The sequence below is a fragment of the Artemia franciscana genome, chromosome 1 (genome assembly GCF_032884065.1).
Source record: "Artemia franciscana chromosome 1, ASM3288406v1, whole genome shotgun sequence".
Taxonomy (NCBI): domain Eukaryota; kingdom Metazoa; phylum Arthropoda; class Branchiopoda; order Anostraca; family Artemiidae; genus Artemia; species Artemia franciscana.
This window is the reverse complement of record NC_088863.1, coordinates 39,496,399-39,512,409: the sequence shown is the minus strand read 5'-3', so window position 1 is coordinate 39,512,409 and position 16,011 is coordinate 39,496,399. Positions and strand designations below refer to the sequence as shown.

General features: G+C 34.9%; 2 protein-coding genes across 3 annotated transcripts in view; one reads left to right on the top strand and one right to left on the bottom strand.

The window, feature by feature from the left end:
• Positions 1 to 16,011, top strand: part of LOC136029451 (ninein-like protein) — a 123,318-nt gene that overhangs the window by 19,546 nt on the left and 87,761 nt on the right. The gene's annotated exons all lie outside the window — the stretch shown is intronic.
• Positions 1 to 16,011, bottom strand: part of LOC136029484 (XK-related protein 6-like) — a 36,805-nt gene that overhangs the window by 1,982 nt on the left and 18,812 nt on the right. Inside the window, exons 4-6 of the mRNA XM_065707916.1 lie at positions 10,389 to 10,523; positions 2,590 to 2,867; positions 868 to 1,130 (exon numbers count right to left, since the gene is read on the bottom strand). Coding sequence (XP_065563988.1) covers positions 868 to 1,130; positions 2,590 to 2,867; positions 10,389 to 10,523 — 676 coding nt within the window. The remainder of the gene's footprint in view (positions 1 to 867; positions 1,131 to 2,589; positions 2,868 to 10,388; positions 10,524 to 16,011) is intronic.

Here is a 16,011-nt window from a genome sequence, read left to right as displayed (position 1 = left end):
AAAGATCTGCAAATACATTTCCTAAATTTAGGAAAAAACGTTCATATGGCTTAAAATTCTACTCAAATAACAGGAATTTTATTTTCGGAAGTAAAACTAGAGAAAAGGAAACTAATAAATGAAAGTTAAGGTAAAATCTTGTTTTGTCAAAATCTTAATAAGTCAATAAGTTACCTGTCAAGTAGGCAAATTTTTAAGACTTGGAAATCAGAAGAAGGTTAATATAGAAGCTTGGAAATACTTTCCCAGGGTATATTTTTCGCCCTGGATTCATTACTGAAAGTTTCATTTTCCTAACCTTACCCCTTTCCAAGATAGCAAAAAGTAGCTAAACTAGAATTTTACCTGGAAACCCAAACTGGAGATATGATATTGTCCTGTGACTTAACAAAAATTGGCGAAATTATTTATTTTCTCAATTAGTAATTCAATAATTATGGTTTTATAGCTTGGTATAGATGTAAAAAATAGCCTTGGGTAATCCTGCATAAAGACTAGACCTGGGCTACTTTGTAAAAGGAATATAAAAGCTTGGTAGACCTTGATTGAATGTCCTATTCGACACTCTCCAAATGTGATCTTCCTTATTTTAACAATTTTGTCCCCTCCCCAATTTGGCCAGATGTAACCCTAAATGATAATAGTTGTCCATTTCTTTTGTTATTTAAATTTTTTTATATAGATAAAATAATGATTAGGCTAAATATGTATTAAACTGGGTGATAAAATTATAGAGATTGACTTTTGGCTCAATTTAGCTGGTTGCATTTTGACTTTTAGATAATCTGTGTATATTAATTTGCTTAATATTCGGCTTATTTCAACTTTCGATAATCTGTTTATGATAAAAAAAAGGAAGGTCCTTACCTGAAGAATAATCCACAATGTCATGACTGCCCAATGTACACCAACTCCAATGAACACAACTAGTTTGAACTGTGTCGCAAAAAGGGCAAGTGCAATTACTCTTGACGCAATGGCACAGCTCTGCCAGAGAAAATAGAAAATTTGTCCTCCAAAGCTTAAATTTGGTTTATCTAACATGGCGTATCTTAAGATTCTTTGATAAGAGGTTAAGGCGAGTGAAAGTGATCCGAGAGAAATAACTGCAGAAGCCACTTGCACCAACACTGAAAGATCGACAGGAGGTAAGGATTATGTGACAAAAGAAATTTGAAAGCTAATTGCAATTACAAATTGGGTCCAAAATAGTTTTGTGTCATAGTAAAAAAGCTCTCAGGTCTATGCTAGCATTTAAGTAAATCAGTAGTAAAGAATTGTTTTCACCAGTAAATTAGGGTTCACAGCTCATTGTTGTTGATTCAGTCGCCAAATTTTCATTGAGGGATAGGTCTCAGACAATATTCTAGGGAAATTGCGACTTTCCAATTTTATGCTTTTGAAGCCTTTTGAGATAATGTAGCGTTTGTAATAGCTAGCACCTCTCTATGTGCATATGATTTGTCTTGAGGAATGCTTCATAATACGACGTTCAGCGAACCAAGGCTTTCATTTCCTGGAAATTCTAATTTTAAAATTGCTTGGAGTAAATTTGACAACAATTTATTTTGACAATGCTCTGTATCTTAATTGTTTAGAAAAGATTTTGTTAGGCTACATCAAATTTCCGAAGAGTGGGTAAAAATTTATGATCTTAGAAATAAAGGCTTGCAATTTAGATCCTCTCGTATTATTTGAAAATCTTGCGTATAATTATTAGAAGGATCATAGCCACTTGTCAATTACGGACTATAAATTTTAATACCATGATTGGACGACGGCCATTTTCTCTAAAAGAATACACCAATTTCATGACATAGACATTAGTCCATGAATAATTTAGAAAATATGTCATAGCTACCCCCCTTTCATTTTTAATCCTAATAGATTCAATCTTTCTTGGTAGCAAAAAAAAAATCTATACTTACAAATGAAACTTTCTTTTTATTTTATTTTTATTTCACTTTTTTGATAAACCTGTTAGGATACAAAAGTTACAAAAATTGTTCCTTTATTATACAAAATGTTCCTGTTAGGAACATTTAATCGTTTGATTAAATGTTTCTTGGACACAAAACAAAAGTTCACTGTTTTAGTATTTTCTACATTCTATTAGGCAGATTTTGGTACAACAATTGACTATCAAGGTAGTCATATTTTCAGGAATGAATTATTAGATGCTTAGACTTTAGTCTAACAATAAAGATTGAACTTCTTAAGAACACGATTAATAAACCCGTAAAAAGGTTGAATTTCACTTCTCTCGTCAAGGTTACTGCGTCGATAAATAAAAGTTCAAATAGGGACAAATCCTTTAAATATACTGAGATGATTCACAAAAATAGTACATATTTCGGTCATATGCGTAGGTCACATGTATTTCTACTGATAACGGTCACTGTAAATTTGACCGAAATATTTTCCGTTTTTGTGAATTATCACTGTCTATTAAAAGGATTTACCACTATTTGAACTTTTATTTATTTTCATTGAATGGCAAAGTGGTCTTCGAAATTACCTAGGTTACTGCGTTGATTTTTTCAGTGGACTGACTGAAATGACCGAGCTCCGTTTTTTAACCAGACTTACCTATGAATGCCCTTTGCAATTGTTCGCCTTCGAGAGATGGTGGCCTCACTGCTAAAATGTAAATTTGCAATACAAGCTGTGGCGCGTCTTGTATGAAGCTCTGCATAAGATTTAACATTGAAGCGTCTCGTTCCGCATGCAATAAGAGATTAAAGTAGTCCACTTGCTGCTCTAGTTCTTTTTTCCTTTTCGGCCATGGACAATATAAGCCTTGAATGTTCATCCGTTGGACACGACTTTTTCTGCTTTTTAAACCGTAGTAAACAATGTCTAGGTACCTGTGATAGGAATAGCTCTGTATAAATACTATGCACATCTTATAAAACTTTCGGGATTCGAAGGGCTTATTAATAGTGTAGAATGGGATCAGCTGATCGTCCCCTGTCTTTCTTTTCAAATTGAAGATAGTATACTCCCAAAGTCAGAAACTAAAATAAAATCTGAGATAACTTATCAATTTAAAATAATTAAAAAGTTATGTGTTAAACTAAATAATAACTATATGACATCAGGTAGTGACGTTTTTTTGTCGGTAAGCATATAAAAAGAGTCCATCCAAAATGAGTATTTGTATAGGCCACATTGCAAGGGCTTGGAAGTCGAGAAATCAGACGAGTGTTACAGCTACAGTGAATTCACAGCTGTTAACATAGGGAAATCACAGGCTGATCTCGGGAAGGATCCGCCGACAAAGCCAGTGGCTACACGTGAGGACCGAGGGCCTAAATTTCAATCCGGACAAAGCGAGGGTGTCATACTCTAGAACGCGATTTTAAAAATTGTATCGAGAAGGTTCGAACAATAAGTTAAGAATATTCTACTTGGAAGTATTTTCATCAGCAACTCTCTTTGGGAAATCATGTTCATTTTTCTCTTTTTTTTGCAATTGAGATTTGATCACCTATTTTCCTTGCTGTAAGCTTAAAGGGTTTTCCCCGTTTTTTTGCTGTTGATAACTTTAATTTTCAGTTTTAGTTAGTCTTATATTATGTATTTTTATTTTCTTTGGCAGAGTAAATATGCAAGTTCAACTAGCAAAATTATTTAGAGGATTCCACGACTTAATGACCGCATCAATCAGTGAATGAGTCGGTTCACTAATTATCTAAACTTCTAGCAAAGTTAACATTGCGGTAGCACAATGAATTGATGCTCTGCTTGGCAATACGGCACTCGGGTTTCGATTCCCACTGCCGCAAGGCTGGGTGACAGGTATGCTACCTGTCTCTGTAAGTAAAAAAAGCGCCCTGTGTGCCATCAATGATTCCGGAGGATCTTTATTCCTTACTCTTTCATCAAGCAAGGCTCACACTCAAGAGTAATTAGCAACTATAAAAAATAAATGATGTTTAGCATTAAATATGAGAAGTAAAAATACTCAGCCAAAACACATACAGCTAGTAAAAAAGACTACTTTATTAAATGAATCTCGGTTTTCTCTCCATAAGTTAACTTTATTTTTTACAACAGTTTCTTAAGCATATCTGATTGAATTTAATGTGAGATTGAAGTAAAAAAAAATCAACTAAAAGCAAGGAGAAATATTAAAACTTAAAACGAACAGAAATTATTCCTTATATGAGGAGCCGTCCCTCTCTTCAGCCCATCGCTCGTTACGCTAAAGTTTTTTATTTATTTAATACAGATTCTTATTCCAATCCAAAGGCCCTTGTGTTTCAGCAGTCATTATTAAATAATTGGGACAAAAAGTAATATTTTAGGGGGTAGCTCCTCTCATACACGGAATAATTTCCGTCCGTTTCAAGTTTGAATGTTTTTGCTTACTTTTAGTTGAAAAAAAAACTTGTTTTTTTAAATTTAACTTTTTGATTTTGTTAAAATTACGCTCAGTCCTAACCAAGATATGATGTGGGTTACCGGTCCCACAAATCCCTGATTTCTAGCTTATAAACTTTAGATATGAACAATTGTAAATTTATTTGTAATGTCCTGATTTTTTAGTTTTTTTTTCTGCTTAAAAATAAGTTATTGGATTGAAATTAAGATTTTGGACAAAATTGGGATATTCAGTCCGCATTTTCGATGAACAGTAGTTTTATTGAATAAGTCCTGGATAAAACCTTTACTACAGGTTTCGGGTGGAGAAAGGGGTATTATTGTTCTTATCGATGGAAATTCTGATTGACATTTGATCCTCTATGTGGCTGAAGCCATCACAACCTTTACAATAGGGTTCATTGATGTTTAAAAACAGTTTACATATATGTTTAAATAACATTTATTTATTGTATATAAATAGGAAAATAAAAATATTACCATTTAAAATTGCTGAAAACAAAACTCCTGGTGGCATTTGCCCCCCCCCCCAAAAAAAAATTACCTGACGGAGTTTATCTTGCGGAGTTTATCTGGTAAATTTATTATTTTGTTCTACATAGACAAAGATTGTTGCAAGGGGAGGGGCACTATTACATCCCCCCTCGCCAGTACCAACATAAAAAAAATATTCCTAAGAATCAAGAGGGACTAGATATCAATTTTTACCACCTCCCCTTCCCCAAAATCTTAAGGCACAATGAGAGTTGGGATATTAAGACATGGAAATATACTCTTTGAGCCATCTGCCCTCCCACCTACAAAATGACCCACCTCCCTGGCGGATCATTTTTCCCGGAAAAGAACTAAGAGATTAACTCCTGTTTCCCTCCCCCACATACCTCTTTGCATATTTTTCTGACGGATAATGGGGAGTCCGACTATTAAGGCATTGAATCTGAACTTTAAGGCGTTTTCCCCCCTCCTCGCCCCCAAAATGACTCACCAGCCATCCTTCATAATTGCTGATGAGTAATTATACATCACTAAACATAATTCATTAAAATTCAAGTGAATTAACTTATCTTAGTTTAATTGAGCATTAAGATAAATATCGATATTAACCGTTTAGACTGTATGGACTACATCAATTTTTCAGGAACGAATGAACCACTGTGTGGCATTACTTCTTCTGCAACTGGGAAGCTATATAACTATTTGATACTTTTCAATCAATGTTTGTTCAGTCGATTGCAAATTGATCCTCTTTGGGAAAAAATCGTAGTTTGGTGCATCAAAATGACGGGAAACGCCACTTGTCGGTGGCACAATCTTTTTGGTCACTTAAAAAGGGCACCAAAGCTGCTAGTTTCCGTTCGAATGAGCCCTCTTCTGATCTTTTAGGATAATTGGTTCGATACGATCCCTCGTGGGAAGAAATTACGCATCCATGATTTTTTTTTCCAGAAAAAAAAATTGAAATCCACATTTTTGCAGATAGGAGGTTAAAACCACCACAGTAGGGTTCTCTGATATGCTGAATTCCGCGTTTTTGGAAAATCGGGAAAAATTATCAGGATCGTAGCTGTTGATAGAACATTGGACTGCTCCCACTATTCTAATCAGCTTATCTCAATAAAATAACATTAGTAATTGCGTCTTGTTTATGATTCTGCAAGGTAGAATCAAACGTTGTTCATCTCATAAAGCTATCAATGTAATAAATAAAGGAAACAGTGGAATTCATATGTGATTTGGATGCCATAGGATAGTAATTTAATTTGATATTATACCGCTTAACAAAGACTTTGTAATAATGACCTGGATCCACTTTCCATTTCTACAATAATTCTCATCATCTCGAAAACACCGGTCTTGCAACTTTCCACTGGTCGCAAGTATCAATAGAAAGTAAAGCTGGGCTTCGCTAGCCATCTCACGAATATCGCTCTTTCTTTGCTAATTAAATAAAAAACAAGTTTTTTAACTGAAAATAAGGAGGGACATTAAATCTTATTGTTTATTTATTGTTATTATAGTTTTTTATTGTTTTATAAAGTAGAGTTGTGAGGAGTCAAACTTTAGCGTAAAGAGCGGGGCGTTGAGGAGGGGACAGCCTCTTTCATATGCGGAATAATTTCTGTTTATTTTAAGTTTTAATGTCGCTCCTTACTTTCAGTTAAAAAAATTATTTTATTTATTTAATTTCCGAACGTTTTCGAATTAATGTAGGTTTTGAATTTCGCTCACCCTACATGAATAATTAAAACGAAGTTTCTATATTAATTTTACTTTATTAAAACTAATAATAACTTTATAATAACCTAAGTTTTATTTTTGTTTCAGTTGTTTAAGAATGACTCCTGAATCACAAAGGCTATTTAATTAGAATAAAAACATTTTTTAAAAGTTGAAAAAGAAACTTTAGCGCAAGAAGGAGCTACTGAGGAGAGGCAACCCATCTCATATACGTAATATTTTCTATGCGTTGTAAGTTTTAATGTTGCTACTTACTTTAAGCTGAAAATATTGTTTTTTTATTTAATTACTGATCCTTTTTTAAATAATGTCGGGAAATCCGGCTCCCCCTCCATGGAAAATTCCCTTCCCCCACGACAAAATTTCTCCATGGAAAGATTTTCCCTTGTAACTTAAATTAGCGATATTCACGGAATGGTCTGTCATAAAAGCACCTTGCTCTGGTTGCCCAATCCTACGAATAGTGTTCCGACATCAACCTAGCAGGAAGACTGAGAAAAATTTTCTGGGACTGACAGCAGAGTTATTTCACATTCAAGGGGATAATGCCACCCTTCCAACAATCTTCGGGGATTTTCTCAGTTTGTCTTTTTATGTGTAGAACAGTGTGTGGAGGAACAGGAGCTTTGTAGGACTGCATTTTTCAGCAGTTCAGAGCTTAACCCACAGATACCATTAGCTTTATTATTCTTGAGCCTTTTAACTGCGTTTTGATTTCTGAGGGGCTGAAAGGCTCATCTGGAGGAAAATCTGCTTCAGGCCTTTGAATGCTAGACTGGTTTAGGCTGCCATTTGGAGGGACAGATGGGCTGGTGTTGTTTAGGAGCAAAAAAAAACAGTCCTTCCACTGCTCAAGACAAGAGCCTTCATCAGAAAGGATTGCCCCATCCCAGGATAGGACAGCTCCCAATGTGGGAGTTTCATTTTCTGTGAGATCTCGGAAACTAATTTTGTGAGGCATAGTAACAGAACGGCCAAAGAGGTCGAAACTATTTTTATGAAAGTGAGAGTCACAAGTTGAGCGATTCTCAAATGAATGAATAAAAGATCTTCAAAAGATGTACGTAATAATTTATGTTCGTTCTAAGTTTTAATGTTACTCCTTACTTTCAGTTGGAAAAAACACTTTTTTTATTTAATAACAACCACAAGCTAAAGACATAAAATATCTATGGTTTATTATCACATAAAAACCATAGTTATGAAGCTGCTAAAGGTAAAATTAAATGATAAGGTTGGTCGGGAAATAAAACAAACCTGGCATTGCTTATATCGGCCATTATTTTACAAAATTTAAACTTCAGCATAAAGAGCCAGGTATTGACGAGGTGGCGAACTTCCTCATATACGTAATATGAGGAGGTTCGCTCCCTCGTCAAGAACTCGCTCTTTACGCTAAAGTTCGAATTTTGTTCCAATGCTTTAAGAATTAACCCTGAATCACAGAGGCTGATTAATTAGAATAAATAGCCCTTTTGAAATCACTAAAAATATTTTAGCGTAAACAGCGAGGTATCGATGTGGGGACAAATCCCCCCCCCCATATACGTATTAATTTCGGTTCGTTTTGAGTTTTAATGTTACTTCTTACTTTCAGTTGAAAAAACTTGTTTTTCAATTTAATTTCTGATCTTTTTTAAATAATGTTGGGATATACAACCCCCACCCCTTCATAGAAATTATTCTACCCCATGAAAAATTCCTCCATGGAAAGATCCTCCCAGGTAACCCTACCCTCCCCCCAGACCCTCCACCAGAAAAATCCCGCATGAAGACGTCTGTATACTTACGAATAACCAATACTATATATAAACAATGGACAAAGTTCATAACTTGCAGCCCTTTCCCCGGGCACTAGGGAGGATTAAGTCGTCCTCAAATACATATTTATTAGATATTTCGACTATACTGTACAAAATGGCTATCTCAAAATTTTGATCCGGCGACTTTCGAAAAAAATGAGCGTGTGAGCGGGCCTAGTTGCCCTCCTATTTTTTTGTTTACTTAAGAAGGGCACTATAACTTTCAATTTCCATTCGAATTAGCTCTCTCGCGAAATTCTAGGCCAAATAGGTCGATACGATCACCCCTGGGGAAAAAGGGAACAAAAAAAACAACAACAGAATAACAAAAAAACACGCATCCGCGATCGTTCTTCTGGCAAAAAAAAAAATACAAAATTCCGCATTTGTAGTGATGGGAGCTTGAAACCTCTACAGTAGGGTTCTCTGATATGCTGAATCTGATGGTGTGATTTTCATTAAGATTCTATGACATAAGGGGTGTTTTCCCCTTTTTTCAAAAATAAGGCAAATTTTCTCAGGCTCGTAACTTTTGATGGGTAGGACTAAACTTATATATTTAAAATCAACATAAAAAATCCGATTCTTTTGGTGTATCTATTGATATCAAAAGTGCGTTTTTTAAGAGTTTCGATTACTATTGAGCCGGGTCGCTCCTTACTTACAGTTTGTTACCATGAACAGTTTGATCTCACTTTTACTCGCAGAAACTTTAGAGATCCACTACAAAACCAAGGATTGTGAAAAACCATAATTTAACAAGTTTCCTTCGAACATGCTTTCCTTCAAAATTACTGCTGAAAGCTACTACTACTAATTGAGGGGATTGTCACTACTAGGGTTGCCACTGAAAAGAAATCAATCGAATTTGTTTGAACAAGTCAACCAGTTCTTACTAGCAGTACTTACAATTTTGCTCTCGCAACGCTTTCAAGCTTTTATCGCCAATACTAACGCTAAATGACGGGTATGATTTTATGACATTTTTGTGGGGAAGCGAAAACAAGGTGTTTAAACCCTTCTAGGTATAAATCATTGGTAGAATGTCTAAATAATAATCGTTTTGAAAGCTTGATTAAGGTTTGATGCGCAGGTATATGTACCCTAAACCTAGTTCAACACAAAATAGGACAAGTAATTATTTATATTATTACTGTTGACTTATTCCCCTTCGAACTATATTAAAATAAGCGAAACGTGAGAAAACACGGTTAAAAATTTGAATTCTGGTGGTGTTTCGTAACTCAAACGATGTCATGAGCAGAGGCTTAGATCGGACAGAACGAATATTAACTGATTAGTTTTCTACTGTGGTTATTTATCCCTCTATCCCAAATTCTTGCTGAAGTCTGCAATAAATTCAGAAAAACTCTAATAAATCCAAAATCCTTAGGTTTCGTAGATACCAAAAAATCATGAAAGAATCCATCGAAAGTCCGAAAATCCGGATAAATCTTGGAAACGATGTTTACTGCTTCGACAATGAATATAAATATATGATTAAACTTTAAGTGAGTATTTCGAAATACTCAAGGATTCCGCTATGATTGATCTACCCTGTCCAAACGTATTTGATTTGTGATTCGTTTTGACAAATCTCTGTCAGACTAGCCGTAAAATACCAAAGTACAATTTTTTTTTACCGCTTCATTTGAGATTTTTTAAATACACCTTGCCACTTCCTTCCCATTTATCTGAAGTTATCTCTGATTGTTCGAAAGTTTTACAAAAAAGAGTTTAATCATCTCACTGATCCATACGAAATCGCATTACTATTCGAAAATAGCTTTGTCGAAGTGGCAAACAATTTTATTGGTAATCAAAGTGCAAAATTTTAGGAAACATAATAGCACATAAACACTACCCTGAATGAATTTCTCAAGAATAACAAGGCGGTTATTATGTTAGGCTGAAAAAAAAATTGGAAAAGATGATAAAAGAAACAGAAAGGAGACTATATACCTGCAAATAAATCCAATTTGAAGAAAATGCAGGAGGATTCGGGAAGTCTTCCAGCAAATAGAAATTTGTGATCGTTTTTGGAAGATACTACCTTCTTTTCCACATTTGTGATCACTGAGCCAATACCAGTATAGACTATGGAATAAAGAAATTGAGTAAAGCAACGGAACTTATCAAACTCCTGTGGTAACGAATTGTAAGTAAACACTGACACGTGCCAAAATTAACCAAAACCCTAAAACCGATTTTTGATAACAGTCTTTACATCAAAAGAGTATGTCTTTCGTGATGATTCCAAATATGTAGAGCTCATTAAGTTTAAAGTTGCCTATCGGAAGTATTTCGCATTTTCATATTGTGATGGGTGATTTCGATTTTAATTTTCTTGATCCGTCTGGAATATGTGGATTTTGTTAATTTTGTTGTTTCGAGTGATTTGTATCCCCTCGTGGGCGCAATAACGAGAATAACTTCATAAAATGAAATATTGATCGACAATATTTTTGTTAGATTGAGTGATCTTCACTGAAGCTTTGAAGCATGTGATAGTTTGCCCTGGATCAGAACATCTTCCGTTAATACGATATATCACCCTGTGAAAAAAACTGCGAAAAAAGAGGGTCGTAACTAGACTGATAAAAAAAGAAAATCTCCAAACATTTTCAGAAGGGATTAGCATAATTGTTTGGTGTCCAGTTCCTGCAGAAAAAGAATCCCCTTCAATGGAACTAGATAGCTTAATATCAGCTATGTTGCCTTTCTATGAAAGATCATGCGCTCTAAAGGCTATGAAATCCAAAAATGTCGCCTCGGATGTCGATGAAAATAACTGATGAAATAGAATTGAGACAGAATTGAGACAACACATAGGAATTTAGTGAATAAACTTTGAAGAAATGCAATTTCTGATTTTTATAATCGTAAATTTGAGGATAGCAAAGGAAACATGAAAGAAACGCAGAGGACAAAATATGATTTTGTAAGTGACAAAGGGGATGAAATTAATGAAGAAGTGTGCTTTAGCGGTTGCGACCGGGGTGATAAAAGTGTAATTGTACATAAATTTTGTCGATTTCCCTTGAATATTGGCCCTGAAGTGCAAGCTAGTGTTTATGAGAAGTATCCAGAAATGCAGGGTAGCAAGACTTGAGATAAGAGATGAATCACTGTGAATGAATTTTGATTTATGTACCATTGGTAAAGTGAATAAAATTATGGAGACGCTGAAATCTAATTCATCCAGAATAGATGGTTTATCTCTTCGAGGCCTTAAAGGGTTTTTTGGTTACATACTACCCTATCTGGTTTTTATTATTAACATTTATCTAGAAAAGGATAAGATCCCTGAACAGCTTAAGTCGCGAAAGTCATAGTCCTCCATAAGGGTGAATGCAAAAGAGATGACGACCGATATCAATTATATCTCTTTTATCAAGATTATTTTGAAGTAGTAGATCATAAGAAGCCTATATGATTTTCTCCAGGCCAATCAATTATTAAGTGAAACCCAATTTTGTTTATGAAAGGGACACTCCACAACTCATGACTTGCAGCATTTAGTGGAATGGGTTAGTGATGCGTTGGATAAAGGGTACTTGCCGATATCCTTATTCATTGATGTAAGGAAGGCATTCGATACTGTAGATTTCAAGATTTTGCTTGACACACTTAAGTGTCTTGGATGGTGCTTCATTACAATGGCTCGAAAGTTATCTGCTTGGAAGACCCCTGTGTGTAGTACTCTATGGTGTGACCTCGTCTTCTTATTGATTAAAATGCGGAGCAGCGCAAGGATTACTTTTAGGTCCCTTCCTTTATCTTGTCTACATCGACGCTGTGCGCTTGTATCTTCAAGACGTCAGTTTTACAACTTTTGCTGATGATAAAACCTTGACAGTGTCATCTAAATCCATCGAAGAGCTTGTGTTGAAAGCTAATGATGCGCTAAAAAGGCTGTAAGTTTCAACTACCCTTAGATTACTGTGTGTCGACGTTAACAAGACTTGTTTTCATAACTTTCTGCAGAGTAGGCATACCGGTTAGTGCTAGTTGTCAAGTTATGTTATCTGAGAAGCCTGTCCAGCAAGTTCAGATGGCGCACCACATAGGACTTTTCATAGATTCAAATCTTTCTTGGTAGCATTATAGTGATGTTATTTAAAGAATTTAAACAAGTGATTTTGTGAGTGATTTAGTGGTTTTTTAAAGAATTAAACAAGATATTCGAATCAGAAAAATATAGTTCATTGTGAGTGGTGGTGCTTTTTTTTTGTCTTTAACATTTTTTTTAATATTAGGCTCATGCGTTGAAAGTGGTCATTCGAAAGTTCGTCACTCAACCGGTTTCTTTACTTGTTTTCAATGAATTTCATGAGGGAAAATGAAATCTCGTACAGATATGTTGTGCTGAACATTACCTTCATTCGTGAACCAACTTGAGAAGATCACTTTGAAAATCAATCAGTTCCATCGCCTCTGCCGCGTCGTCTTCTTCAAAACGTCGCAAGTCACAAGTAGAGAATTATTCAGCATCCATCTCTACAAAATATGCGACGAACTGTTCTGCAGTCGAAATGTCTTTGAAGTCTTGAAAGTGTTAACAGGATTGAAATTCAAGTCTGAAAGAACTACAATACATTCTTTGTTGCTAAAAGAAGACTGTGAAGGTCCTTGCTTGTCAAGAGCCTGCTTCAAATAAGCAAAGGTTTTCGGGTATGTATACAAGAAAAGCTCCATCGGTAGCCAAACTCACCAACTTTAGTGCAGGAATGTTTTCAGAGTCACTAAGCTTATCAAAAGCAAAAAATAAGAAAATGGACATTTCTGCAACAGACGTGTTTTAACAGTCCCTATTTAAATTAAAGTTTAAATTCACATTTCTTCACATTATAAAAAAACCTTTAAGCATTGCAGGTTTCTATTGTTTAGGGTTCTCGAAAGCGCAATACATACGGTATTCATAGCGCCCAGATTAAAGTCATTATGCAAACATAGGAAGCACTGCCAACAGGATTCGATTATGCTGCTAATTGTAATCCTGCGCTGCGAAAGTTTTAATAGATATACAAAAATGTTTTTTTTTGCAGTATGCCGAAAACACAAGATATATAGAATAATATCACTCCTAAACGAACACACATAGATTGAATGGCAGATTCAAGGGTCACTAGTTCTGTTTTTTGTTCGTGAATAATAGGTTTGAGATGAGTTGTACAAATCAGATAAGTCATCCCAGGTGCTATGTCTGAATTTCCCTGAGAGCTACCAAAAAGTTCCCCGCGAGCACCCAGTAGCTTTCGATCGGCGGTTCGGTGATCTCTGGTCTACTTTCTTTATATATTAAAATAGAGATTGCACCCCAGCAAAGAGGCAATTTATATCGTTTTCGAGTGCAAAACAATAATATTAGCCCGAAGAGAGCAAAATGCTGTCGAGTGAAAATTCTGAGACAGCCAATCGATTTTGAACTATCAAAAAGCTGTAAACGCAGCCTCTCAATTACAGACGCTCTAATTCTGAACGGTGGCCCAACCCCGCCAAAGATATATGCAATCCACAAACGTTTATTACCAACAATTATTTTAAAGCTTTGTTTGGTGAAGTTGATTCTTTTTCGGTTTCATTAATTTATAGGTAGATCATACAGCTCGTTACACGAACTGTAAATAAGTGATCTTTTTTTTATTTATTGAAACTGTAACTCTAAAAATAGCAAATTCAAGTGCAACATACATAACAAAAGAATCTGCTTTTCATGTTGATTCTAAATATGTAAAATTCATCACTTTAAAATCATCCATAGAATGTTATTAACATAAAACATTCATGCCGATTCTAAATATATAGCCTACAAGTCATTAATATAATCATTAATTATATAAACATTAATTAAAATTAATTATAATATTAATTATAAATTATAATAATTATAATGAAGGTTTTTAGCAGAAAACAAATCTGTTTGCTTTTAGAAAACGGGATATAAGACCGCCAAAAAACGTAAGTGATTTCGTTGAAACTTAACATGAAATTCAACATGACTGAGAGCCCTATTACAGAGGTATCAAGTAGATATCTGTAAAAAGTTTATATTTTATATTTTTTTTTCAAAGTAAGATCACATGTACTAATAGTATTATCTTTTTTCTTTTCAAACAGTTCGTGGTAACGAACGGAGCGATCCGGCTCAATAGTAACCAAAACTCTACAAAATTGAATTTTGATACCAATAGCTACATCAAAAGAATCGCATTTTAATGCTGATTTTAAATATACAAGTTTCATCAAGTTTAGTCTTACCCATCAAAAGTTACGAGCCTGAGAAAATTTGCCTTATTTAGGAAAATAGGGGGAAACACCTCCTAAAAGTCGTAGGATCTTAACGAAAATGACACCATCAGATTCAGCGTCTCAGAGAACCCTACTGTAGAAGTTTCAAGCTCCTATCTACAAAAATGTGGAATTTTGTATTTTTTGCCAGAAGACAAATCACGGGTGCGTGTTTATTTGTTTGTTTTTTTTTCCCCAGGGGTCATCGTATCGACCAAGTGGTCCTAGAATGTCGCAAGAGGGCTCGTTCTAACGGAAATGAAAAGTTCTAGTGCCCTTTTTAAGTGACCAAAAAAATTGGAGGGCATCTAGGCCCCCTCCCACGCTCATTTTTTTCCTAAAGTCAACGGATCAAAATTTTGAGATAGCCATTTTGTTCAGCATAGTCAAAAACCATAAAAACTATGTCTTTGGGATGACTTACTCCCCCACAGTCCCTGGGGGAGGGGCTACAAGTTACAAAATTTGACCAGTGCTTACATATAGTAATGGTTATTGGGAAGTGTGTAGGCGTTTTCAGTAGGATTTTTTGGTTGGGGGGAGGGGTTGAGAATAGGGGATAGGCTGGGGGAGCTTTCCATCGAGGAATTTGTCATGGTAGAAGAAAATTCCCATGAAGAGAGCGCAGGATTTACTAGCATTATTAAAAAAAAAACAATGAAAAAATAAATATGAAAAAGTTTTTTTCAGCTGGAAGTAAAAAGCAGCATTAAAACTTAAAACGAACGGAAATTATTACCCATATGAGGAGCTCACCTCCTCCTAATACTACGATCTTTACGCTAAAGTATTTTTAGTAATTTCAACTATTTATTTTACGGCTTTGGTGATTCAGGGGTCATTCTTAATGAATTGGGACAAAATCTAAGCTTTAGTGTAAAGAGCGAGGTACTGACGAGGGGGCGAACCCCCTCATATATGTAATAAAAACATGAGAATACAAAACTTCTTTACGTAAGCTAATTTATAAGTTACGTATATCTTTTACTAAAAAAAAGATTCGTAAAAAATTAAAAGTTCTAGTTGCCTTTATCTTAATTAACCAAAAAATCGGAGGGCAACTAGGCTTCCTCCCCCGCTCTTTTTTCTCAAAATCATTCAATCAAAATTATGAGAAAGTCATTTAGCAAAAAAAAATTAATAAATATGCAAATTTCGTTTTAATTATTCCTCTGCGGAGAGCCAAAATCAAAACATGCATTGATTGAAAAACGTTCAGAAATTAAATAAAAAAAAAACAAGTTTTTTTTTAACTGAACTGGGCTGCTTCCTCACCAACATCCCGCTCTTTACG